Source organism: Crocodylus porosus, unplaced genomic scaffold (genome assembly GCF_001723895.1).
Source record: "Crocodylus porosus isolate Cpor-Errol unplaced genomic scaffold, CroPor_comp1, whole genome shotgun sequence".
Taxonomy (NCBI): domain Eukaryota; kingdom Metazoa; phylum Chordata; order Crocodylia; family Crocodylidae; genus Crocodylus; species Crocodylus porosus.
In genome coordinates this window covers 5,682,737-5,695,222 of record NW_017728923.1, presented here as the reverse complement: position 1 = coordinate 5,695,222, position 12,486 = coordinate 5,682,737, and the positions used below count along the sequence as shown (strand labels likewise).

Genomic DNA, 12,486 nt, shown 5'->3' with positions numbered 1-12,486 from the left:
TAATATAAAAAAGGAGAAAAGAAGAATAGAAGTGAAGGCAGCTCCAGTGCAGGTTTGAGACTTTGCTCCATTCTGACTCACCCATGCATTACTTCTCTCTTTTTGCTATTTTGGAAGCCAGTTTCTCTCACGCCTCTTCTTATCTAATTTAGTGCCCCCTTCCTTTCTGTGCTGTGCACAGAATCCCTCAGCATGAAACTTGCCCTTTCCGATGACTCATCTATGTACTTGTACCTGTACTCCAGCACTCAGCCTCCAGGGTCCTTGCTGGATTGACTGCACAGTGCTGCATGGTAGCACATATGAACCAAATCAAGCATCCATGGAGCAATGTCTGCCAGACCTCATCTGGAACATTTCAAGGAACATTTAGCATTGAGGTTTCAGCACAAGGGGAGCTGAGTCACTAGCTAGTGTGGGGTGTTCCTGTTGTAGCCTGAGCTCCATTTCTGTTCAGGTGTTTGGGCTGGACATATGCTGCTCTCCAGACCCATGATGTTCTTATGACAGTTTCGGCTTAGCACCTCTCATGTTCTTTTTTTTTTTTAGAAAACATACATGTCACTTCTTTTGTCTTTCTTGTCTTTCCCTTGCCTTACATGGCATGCTCATGACTTTTGTTCCCAGATGGATATGACCCACTAGTATGTTACAGTAAATCCTCCATTTCCAGTTTTTATGAAGACCAGCATCATCTCTGGTCCATGTGACAGGGAGAATGAGGAGGAAAGGCCATGTAGCAAGCCTCGTGCCTTCTAATACACCATTCAACATCTAGGCCAACTTCTGTCTATTTCTTCAGTTAGTTCTTATCTCACCAACCACCTGTGCTGGGTCATTCTGACTAAGACAATATATCCTTAGTTACAAGGCCTCTTCTTTTTTCCTTGTGCTGTAGTCACCAGGTACAAAGCCCTATGTATGCAGAAAGGCTGGCACTGGTTCTGATGTTTTCCAAGCAATATTCGTTTATTCTGAGACTAACAGTTTTGAGTGTTGTTGTACCAGGACCGGGAAACAACATGGCAACCAAATTGGTTAAAGTATGACTACAGTCCATATAAAACAGGCAACCTTCTACTTCCTAATCTACAGCAAAAAAGACAGGAAGAAATAAAGGAGACCTATAGAAAATCACACAGTGTCCCTGCATTTCTTCAAATAGAACAAAAATGCAGAGACCTGACTGAGAAAACATGCAACACTGGCATAAATGAAGTTAAATTGCAAATCAATTAACCCTCTGAGCCCTGGTGAGGTCTGTGTTTGATTTGTCAACATAGAATTTCGTGAAGTTAATAGCATCTGCATACACTAAGCACCCAGCCTCTGGGAGTGACTGATGCTTTCAGCTGTTTTCTTTAGCATTCTTTTACTTGGTTTATAACCCCCGTCTCAACCAGTGGTTATAACCAGTTATCATTACTGATTCAATTTCAGTCTCTTTCTTTTTCCAATCCAGACTTCCAGATCCCCCATGAAAGCATTTTGGATCTAAAAGCGATATGTTCTTAGAGACTGTACCAAACCTATTTTAAATCTGAACCTGTGGTCCTCGGACAGAGTGGGCTAATATCTATGTGAATGTTAAAACTCTCAGTTAGAGGTCAGATGTTATCCAAGTATAGTGCATTAAAGCACTGAACCTGATGGCCTACAAGTCTGGGAAAGAAAACACAGATTAATATTAATCTACAGGGACTTATAAAACCACAACCCAATATCTGCTTCTCACCTGAGTCTCCTTCCCCAATGGTGTCCCTCTCTGATTCTCCAAGATATCAAGGTGAGTCCACCCTGCTGTCATGTCTGAATCCCTATTTCTCACTCCCTGTCTGTTATAGTGTATGCAAAGGTTGAATTGCTTGTTCCATACTTGGGAGCTTCTGTACCAGTGAAAAAGCAGCTACAACTCTAGGTCACCATTCATTTGCTTTTACTTACAGCTTACACATTGCCTTCTTGAAATAACAAAGATAAAATATCAGGAATTCACAGTTTTTACTCTCTTTCCTATGCCCACCCAATTCCCCCCTGCCATTGATGTCAATGACTCAAAGTCCTCGTACAGTAGGTCTTGCCAGTGTGGCACTCAAAGGGTTAATAAACCATGGATTTTTTTTGGACAGATAAGACATAAGCTGATTCACCAATAGGAGCACATGAATTATTACATTACACACCGTGTTATGGTTTTCTATAACGGTTCTTTGGAGTTTCGCCACAGCCAGTTGTGTCACAGGAGAGAATGCTGGGCTTTTTTCCCAAGCCAATATTTCCTAAGAGATCAGGAAGCTCATTCGTAATGGCCTTTTCAATCTTCTCCAAGAAACATCCTCCAATGTAGGAACACTGTGAAGAGAGCAGCTTGAAGCTGGTGATGGGATTGATTCCAAAGAAGTCCTTATAGGCCTCACGGTTGGGCAGGTCAAACTTGCTGACATTGGTCTTTGCCAGAATGGACTTGAAGATGTAGAACTTGTCAGGATCTTCCACAATGTCCTTGAATACCAGCTCCCCATCACTAAAGAAGGTCATTTTGTCCTTGTAGGTTTGCAAATAGCGGTCTACCAAGAGGGCATGGATACGAACCCTGATGGCATGTTGGCGGATGAAGGCAATTTTATTCTCCAACCTGTTCTCAATCACCTGATTAAGGTCTTCCAGGAGTGAAATCTCTTCCTTAAGGAACAGATCCTGGTGGGTGTCTGGCTGGTATTCCAGGGGCCAGAATGAACTGACATAGACCCTGGGTGGTTCAGTGACATTGATCAATGGAGCCAGGCTCCAAAACAAAGCTCCATAGACTCTCATGAGCTCCTGAGTGGCTAGGCTGTCAGCTTTGTTCAAGATGATTCTGATCTGAGACTCACGACCTTTCAATTGTCGAAACAGCATCTCCAGTTCCAGGCCCACATCGAGCTTGGTAGGATCAAAGACGACAAAGATAAGGTCAGCTCTGTCAATGAACCACTGGCACACATCATTGAATGGGTAACCTTTGGGAGAGGAGAGAAAAAAATCCAACAGAAATGGACTGACTTCCATATCTGACACAGGAACAATTGATTCATCTCATAATAGAGACAAGACAAAACCCACAGTATCTCAGGCCCTGTCAGACTCAGACCTGTATTGTGCAGTAGGAAGCCTTGGATTTCTCAGCTAGTAAAACTGGGTAAAAACCCTTGTCACAAATCCCCCTATTGATGCATACTCAATTGGCAATGCTGCCTGTGTTGCATTCTGACCCCAGGAAAGTCAACGAGAGTTTTGCTATTGCATTAAAAGGAAACAAGATGTCACCCCTAGGCTTAAGCTAGAAATTGGAAGGAAGGGTGTAGAGATGCCATTTACTTTGTTAATCAATGCTCTGATATATTTAACGGAGATAATACCAATAGCATAATAATATTATATTTCAATAATACACTGTAATAATTGAATATGATACAAATATTGTATATATTTTTTCTGCTGATTTTCATCTCTGAGACCTAATTGCTGGAAGAGTTTGTATTTTTCCACTTGTATTGTTGGCCCATCTGGAATTACACCCCTGCTCATCCCCTTCCAAATCTGCCTTTTTTCCTTGTTACCTCTACTAATTCTCCATGTTCTAATTGATTTCTAAAGCCATGGTTGACCCCATCACTGCTGACTAAGATACTTAGTCTGTGGGATAAAAACCTCAGGATTCTGCCCCAGGTGTCAGATAGATAACTGCTGCAATACTAATATTCTAGTGGAATGTATTCTATTGTATTCTTTAGCACACTGGCTTTGGCAGAGGTCTGCCCCAGACTAACAAGAATATGATTTTTAAAAAGATGGAGAAACTGCAGTCCATGAATAAATAGCCCATGAGCCACTAATCACCCCCATCCTACTTAAGTATGTAAATATTGCACCTCCAAACTAAAGATGAAGTTTTCTGCATATACTCTAAATACTGGGCATGTCTCTTAGGCCTCTGCTTTGCTGCTATAATAACCCCGAGTAGGCACACTTTTGATGCCCCTGAAATGTTAAAACTAAGCCTTTGTTGTTAACCATAAATCCTCTTCACTGGATTTTTGTTCTCATCCTGCAAAAATATTGCCACTTCTAATGCTCCTTAAAATGAACAGAGCAAATCACTACCTCGTTCCTGTTGCTTGCGGTTTTCAATGATGCCCGGTGTATCCACAAAGGTGACCCTCTCCAGAAGTTTATGAGGCACTTCTATCCCGATCAACTTCTCCAAGAAGTTCTGCCCAAACTTTTCGAGGGGTGAGAAGGAGCGTGCGCTGTCAGCAGCCATCACAATACCCTCAATGGTCTTCAGCTTTGGGCCGTGCATGATGACAGTGAACTCAGAGGTAGTGGGTTCTGCCCCTGCCCAGAAAGGAGACAAGCAAAACTCAGGCTGTGTTGCAAAGTCTAAGCAACTGGCTAGATTTGGACACGCCCTCTAGCTGAGACTCCCCATGGAAGATACATCTTAATCATGAATATAAAACAGAGGATCCAAGCCTCAGTGATTACCAGGTGGTGTCAAAGCATCATGCAATGGTATGCTGCACGAGTGTAGGAGGTATTATCTTCAGGGCAGAGTCAGGGTTGAGATGCCTTAATTGTAAAAGGCATGACAGAGACCCAAATCCTGCTTTGCTTCCATACCTTGATTATCCCAGTTCACAAATCTCCGTACAGAGCTTAATTCCAATGTTCTATATGTAGCTGTGATTAGGGATCAAAGGGAGTTATTAAGAAGGTCTGGGAAATGTCATTCCAGTTGTTAAAGCAAATTAATTGGCTCAATAAAAGGAAGGAAAGGAGAGAAGAAAAAGGGCAAGTTCCCCTCATTATATGATGGTTCTGTTGCTGGTTGGTAGGTTGCCTGCACTGCAGCACTTCCTGGGTTAGAGGATCTCAGCCATGGTCCTCTGGGCTGTGGGAAGTGAGACTGCTGAAGAGGCAGATGTACTGCTTACTCCCTGATGGGAGCCTCTGGGAGTTATGAGGAGGTTGTGCTGTCAGTCTCCAGGCAGGAGGAGAACAAGGAAACCCATTTCTCTCCCTGAAGCCGCCTCTCACTGTTACAGGAGCAGGTTTCCTGACTCCAGAGAGAATGACTCAGGACCTCTTTGTCCAGCATCATAGCTGTCATGAGAACCTGAAAGGTTGTAATTAGTAAAAATGGAGATTTATGAGAATGGGGCTGAGACCAGCTGCAAGGTAGATTTACAAGTGACGTTCTGGCTGTGACTGAATGAATACGTGGACTTAGAAATGGCAATCACCTGCTTGTACCTTTGCACAGCATAACAATGGAAGAGCCAGAGCACGTACTACCTGTGTAGAGCTGGTAGGGTGTGTCATCCAGGCCTAGAAGGTAGTTTATCATGGTGGATTTGCCAACGCTCCACGGTCCCAGGAAGAGCACCATCGGCTTGGAAGTGATCTCTCCATCTGCAGGCAGGGCAAGTAACAAAGGAAGTAAGCAAACAATTTAATCTTGTGCTGCGTCAGCAGCATTTGCCCTTTTAGATCCCTGCTGTAATGAACATCCTGTACAAACAACGAGGCATTGCTGGGGAGTGTGAATGCTTAGCTACACATTCCAAGCTCATGGAAACATCCCACGGTCCCCACTCTTCAGCCATTCGCAGGAGCAGGGCAGAGCTGCTGAGCTGAACAGGGAAAGGGTCAGTGTTACACATGTACAGCCATGCTTCTTATTCCTCTGTATTTTTGCTTATCTTTTATAACCTGCCTCACTGAGATGAGAGAGATGGATTAGCCAGGCCAGCCCATGCCTATTCCAGTTACCATACAGGTTTGACTCTCTCGGCAGACTTTCTCGGTGCTGTCAGTCATGGATGAGGTAGAGGAAATGAACTGAGTGCAGCTCCTCTCCGCCTTTCCAATGCCTTCTGTCTGCTGCCTGCTTCTGCCCAGTGAGTATTTGATGTCCTGTATAAACAGCTGAGTATATGGTACCCTGGCGGGAGTGCTTTCCACAGGGTGTCATAGCACCAATTGTGGCACATGACTGGGATTGAGGCTTGATCCAGCTTTCATCAAAGTCAGTGGGCAAACTCCCACTTTGTACAGTTAGAACAGACCTTCAGACTATGTCTACCCCATAGTGTGTGTGTGTGTGCATGCTCGCTCAGGGAGGAGTAGGGATTCCAGCCAGGACATATTGCTGCTATGGTGTAGACATACCTGCATGACCAGTGTTTCTGTAGCAGTAACACATGGAAGAACCAGACTCTTCTCAGGCCTTACTGTGTTTGAGAAATCTCTTGAGCAGAGATGAACAAATTAGGGATAATTCCACTATTAGCTAGCATGCGATAGTCAAAATATCACCCAGCAAGAATTTAACTGATTCAATCCCATCTTGGATTAATGCAGACGAGTCTTGTGGGACTGACTCTTTCCAGATTACACAAGGCATTGAAGGGAAGGGTTTTTGTTTTTAATTCTACTTGAAAAAAAAAAACTTATCTGATGAATTTAGAATCAATTTTAGAGACCCCCATTTTTAAAGGCACCAGTGGGTTCAAAATGTGCATGCCCCTGCAACAACTAGTACTTTTGCAGGATTGGTAACTGCAGCATAATGGCTTCTCTGTTTTGCACATATGAGTGGTCAAGTGAGAACGTTTGTGTGGAACAGATTCGCAGAATTTTGCAACTGCCTCTTTATATCTTCTTTAGAATGAAACTCAATTTGGATTTTGTCAACCACTCAGCAGTCTCTCTCGGGCTCTGGGATGTCAGAACTGCAGCTAGACAAAAGGATTTGTCATTTTTTCAATTTTGTACAACCATTTAAAATACGAAATGTTATTGTTATATAGACCAAAGTGACATGCACAAAATTCTGGAAGGGGCACTGCTTCTCAGCACTTTGTGAGCAAGGTCAATGCCTTGCCCCAGGAAGGGGATAAGTGCTGGTTCCAGTTCCACCATGTGTCAGATAAAGATCTGTCATTCACTCACCTAGTTTTCCTCCCCAGCCTTTTGAGGCCTTGGTCACAGCTACTCTCCTTCCAGCTGGTCAGATCCCCCTTTTACATATGGGAAAAAACCAAGTGGCGCAAACCCCTGCAGGCTTTGAATCAGGGTGGAAAACAGATGCTGCTGGTTGCATAGCATGATGCAGCCCAGCATGTAGGACCCAGGGAGAAAACGTGCTGGGAGCCCCATTGAAATAACGAGTTTTGTCATTGACTCTGAAGGAAACAGGATCCAGGCCTCCCCAAATAAGTAGCTCTTATGCAAATAACTTGTCCAGCTGAAGCCAAGAGAAAGCCTTGCAAAGTAGAATAATGGTCTTGTAGGATCAGACCTGAAGCCACCTGCTGAGAGGCAAGAATTAACATCTCCTCTGGGCAGGGTGATGCAGATGCTCAGAACTTCCTAGGGTCTGGCCCTGATCTACCCAAAAGCACACAACCTCTGCATATAGGCAGAGAAAAAAATCACCCCTCCCTGTTGCTGCCAGTGTTGTGCAAAGGAGCCCCCTAAAGAGCCATACAGTTTGCAATAACTACCGTGAGCAGCACGTCAAGTTGTGCTAGAGATCAGCTGTAGCCATCATTCTCAGGTGACCCATATCATATGGCATTCCCTCCTATTCTGCTTATGGCTGGGCCACAGGTAAAGGCTGACAGGTCTGCGACAGCTGAGGCTAGCACATGTGATCCTCGCAAATTAAGCTTGTATTTTCAGTGGTAGAGATCCTGGATTTGATCTTTGCTTTCACTCATAGATTCAGTGTTATGGTAATACTTAGAAGGCTTATTTCCCTGTACTAAACTGAAGCCATGGCATAGCCTGAGCAGTGGAGGGAACATGTTGAAAATAGTTAGACATCCCATCAAATTTATCCTGTGCATATTACATATATTCATTTATGTACCATAACTCAAATAATATATAATACTCCATATAAGAATAAGTGGTTATTAAAAAAATAAAGCAAAATGTATAATGGAATGGATGTCATATTGACAGCATACACAGGGATGGATCTTGAAGAAAATCAAGGAAAAGAATGATTAAAACTAATGTGTTGTTATATTGGGAATAGATACAAATATTTTCACTAGTGTCTCAATAAGCTTGATAGATATAAAAGAATTCACCCTTTTTGCTGACTCCCAATCAGGGCAGCACTTATACACCTACAGAAAGTCCATGTGGCCTCTGAGGGTGGTGATTTAACTTCATATATTGGAAAACAGAGGGTAAGCAGATTGCCTATAGTCACCAGCAAGGCTAAGTGCTGTCAAGAGTATCAGGGTTTTCTCTCTGAGGGGGGCTAAAACTAGGAGGAAGAGGAAGACAGATTTACAGCACAGGCCCCTCATAAGGCACATTTTGTCCCCTTGACCGTGTCTACATGAGATGCTACTGTGTAGATGTTACTGGGCATTTATTTAGTACTTATAAACAATAAATAGTAACCCAAGTTACTGCACAGTAGTGCCAGTGAACACCATTTTTGTGACACTGCTGCACAGTAGCGTTGGATCACGGTTTTTGCCACAGAATGCTACCATGCAGTAGTATCGGGTTACTGCGCAGTCAGTGTCTCATGTAGACACAGCCCTTGTGCCTCGAACTACCTCAGACAGGCTTCCCCCAGCTTCTTCTCTTTTGTCTGGTTGCTCCCCTTTGCTGATCTCCAGAAGGTATTCTGTCCCATTGAAATCATGTCAGTTTTGCCAAGAACTTCAGTGGAGCCTTCACCTCCTCTTTCACAACTCCTGAATCTCAAAAAGTTCAGCTTCAAACTGCTCTGCCACTGGCATCTGATCCCTAGCACCTCACACGAGGTGTTCATCCTGCTTCACATCCCCAGTGACACCAGCTTGTGAGGTTTGGTCTTTTGTGTCTTTTACAGTAGTTGCAGGAGATGTCATTGAGTGGGATATGGAGACTCCTTTCTCCTTCTCCATCTCAATGTCTGATTTTTCTGCTTCTGCAGTGCTCCCAGATTAGGGAATGAAAGGTCAAGAAAGGCCCCTGGAAACCAGGTACACAGTCGCCACATTTATCAGACATGGCCCCACATTTGCCTTGCCTCCCCTCTGCACTGCAGTGCTCACATCAATGCTTTAATTAGAAGCAGAGCTATGGATTCTAGGGGCTGCAAGTAATGAAAAATAATTAGTTCTAATGGCAGCTACTGCTACGTGTGATCAATGCCCAAGTGGCAAAGAGGAAACTTGCACACAGGAGACCTAGGGAATGAGAATCTATCACTTGGGAAGCAATCTCAGCCATACGTAGAGCGCTGAGTTACAGGAGATCAGCATTGTTCACTGTAAAGTGCCCATGGAAAGTGGAGAAGTGATCAGCATGTGTGATCCAGCCTGTCACCCAATTCTCACCTTCACCTAATATAAAAGCAGACCATGGCATCCTGCAAATTGCAAGGATACCATAAGACTGCAGCTGGCAGGACATTTAGGGCTTGATTCTCAGAAGTGCTGAGTACCCACTACTCCAGCTGAAGTCTGGAGGACCAGCAGAACTTCAGGCAGTAGAGCTCTTCTGTTGCCTCTTAGATCTCTTCATTCCCTGCTCTGGCTCTGGCTCTGGCTCTGACTCCTCTCTCACATATCTTTTCCTTTCTCCCTCTTTAAACTTACAGAACAAACCATAACAAACAATAAGTATCTAGCAGCCTCTCATCCAGTGTCTGGTAGCTTGGAATTCCTACCGAATGCCAACTACATACTGGGAGTTTTATTATTTTGTGACACACTGTTGATTAAAAGAGTCTGAGCAAGTAGATGGAGTTTCTAGTTCTCCAAGGTACCCCAGGATACTTTGTTGGTAACTGTCAGGCCCCCTCTACACATTACAGGTACGCACAATTAATTGGTTAATTGTGCGATTACCTTAAGACCAGCTACTTATGCAAAGTACTTATCGCATGATAAAAAGCTCCAACCAGCTTTAAAAGTAGACCTCAAAAATGTGTACTAGCTTTATAGCTGGTAGCTATTGAGCTTTAATTTGCAGGTGTAGCAGGGTCTCCGCTGCAGCTGGAAGCCCCATCAGTTGACAGGGCTCCCAGCTGCTGGCGTACACCATGTCCAGTGTGAAACCCCTGGACCCTGAGGACTGGGCCAGCTGTGATCTCCAGGGCTCAGGGGTACATGAATCCCAGACCTAGGGCATTGTGGCTGCCTCTCTCCTCAGGGCCCAGGGGTTTGTCTCTGTTCTGCCCTGGAGAGTAGGGCTGCTGCAATCCCGTGTCTGGGGGTTTCACATACCCACAAGCCCTGAGAATCATTGTTGCCTCTATCCTCATGGCCTGGGCTTTATGAACCCCTGAGCCTTGGAGATTGTGGCAATAAGGTGATATACACCAGCAATAAGGCACAATGGGATCTAATGTGCAATCCCATGATCACACCTCCTATCATGCAAGTATGGTATGGCAGGAGGCCCGATTATGTGGCTTGCATATTAGATCCCATAATGCCTTTACCTACATGTGCAGAGGGGGCCTCAACTGCAGAGCAGGGAGAGTGCTTGGTGTGATTTGATTTTTGTATTGCCATATGTTTTCAGTGTGACTCTATCAAAGCTAAAGATTTTCAACAGATGCAGAGGGCACTGGGTTCATTGTATTTTCTCTATTCTCTCAAGATGTCACTTTGATAAAATAAAAAAAGAAAAGCAGGGAGATTTGGAGCCACTCCAGTTAAAGGACTGAAGTCAGTGAGCAAAAGAAATTAACAGTTTCCAGCCAAAAGCAAGAACAGCAAGTAATCAAACAGTTCAATGGGAGCTTGTAAGCAAAAATGACCCCAGGCAGAGCAGCACAACTTTTCACTTTAACAGAAAACTCTTCGCAAAATTCCAGGTTCACCAATCAGGAGTCTCTTAGTGTTTCATTTAGTTGTGTGCTCTAAATGCGTGATGCCTCTGCTAGTTTCTGCGCTGGCATGCACCATGGGAAATCCAGCCGAATGAATTAAACCAGTGGTTTTCAACCTTTGATCTGTGGACCCCTGAGTGTCAGCAGACTGAGTCTAAGGGATCTGTGAAAGATGATTATGATTAATCAAAAGTATGTGAATACCTGCTCTTACAATTCAAAGGAGTCTGCACCTCCATTCAAAATATTTTAAGGGTCCACAAATGAAAAAAGGTAGAAAAACCACTGGATTGGACACTGGAGGATGTTGTTACAGAGCCCACAAGATAAAAAAATCTTGTGAGGGATCAGGAAGAAAGTAGAGCCAGCTGGCTACAGATAAGCTGTATTCAGAAGGAAAGGAACGTGTCTGAACAAGTTATTTTTGCCCCGTTTGACTCTGATTGGCGGACACTGAATTTTGGATGCTTATCCCCACCAATCAGAAGGGATGTTGCACCTTAAACAGAACAGATTTGTTTTGGACCAAAGCAGCATACATATGCACCTGGCCAAAGAAGGCCTCAAGCCCTGTTCACTGTCCTCATACTGAAGCCAAGTGGTAGAGAGGATTGAGACCTGAAGAAACAAGCATCTGCACCGTGTCATGTGTACCTGGTTTGTAAGAGGAAGGAGGGTAATTTCTAAGGACAAAGGGACATCAATGGGATAAAGTAACTGGAGTCATTTCTTCACTGGAGATGGGAGAATGAGAGGTCTCTCTGTCCTGCCCTTGGTGCTTTCAGCACATTTTCAGAAGTGCTTCATATGCAACAAGTCAACATGAGGGGGAAGCCATGATGGCCCTGCTTGGGTCCCCAGGACAACATTCTGGGTGATGCTCTAGGGTAAAAGTGCTTCTTTTACTACCTAAAGACTCAAATTAGCATTCAGATTCTTAGCAGGGCCAGCTGAGAAAGTATATCAGCACTCAGCTGCATTTCTGGGATCCATCCCACACGCACATCTCAAGTCAGATCTTGGCCCTGTGGTATGGACTTGAAATGGGAACTGCAAAGAAGGGGATACAAAAGAAGCAGGCTAGCTTTTAATTACCAGCAACCCTCTTCTGATATCTTGGTGTGGCTTAATAAATCTGTACTTAAGTAGAATGTGGGTATCAGCTAAAACATAGCAGGCCTAGTCCAACTGTGGTCCTAACTGCAGCCTTGAACAGCATAACACCAACAGCACTTTATTTGTCTCATGATTGATGCTTAGGCTAATCCCAAATTCAGGTGGTGTGGGCGTCCTTGCCCTCACAGGTACATGGCAAAGTTCTGGATGTTAACCTGAAGGGTCACCTTCTCTGCCGTAGGATCTCAAGATGCTTCAGGGCCATATTACACGTAAGATGTGTTAACAGCACTTGAAACATGAGCATCTACACATTTAAGCAGTAAAACCTGTGCTAAGTGTCATTGTATCATAGCAAAGATAGGACTTTTTGCAAGAGAAATATAGTTTCATAGTTTCTAGGGTCGGAAGGGACCTGAGTAGATCATCTAGTCCAACCCCCTGCCATAGCAGGAAAGAGAACTGGGGTCAAA

The 12,486-nt window shown here is 44.1% G+C and overlaps 1 protein-coding gene across 1 annotated transcript in view; it reads right to left on the bottom strand.

Annotated features, from left to right (window-relative positions):
- Positions 1–535: 535 nt before the first annotated feature.
- Positions 536–12,486, bottom strand: part of SRL (sarcalumenin) — a 51,633-nt gene continuing 39,682 nt past the window's right edge. The window contains exons 6-8 of the mRNA XM_019540159.1: positions 5,338–5,454; positions 4,144–4,377; positions 536–2,999 (exon numbers count right to left, since the gene is read on the bottom strand). Coding sequence (XP_019395704.1) covers positions 2,188–2,999; positions 4,144–4,377; positions 5,338–5,454 — 1,163 coding nt within the window. The 3' untranslated portion in view covers positions 536–2,187. The remainder of the gene's footprint in view (positions 3,000–4,143; positions 4,378–5,337; positions 5,455–12,486) is intronic.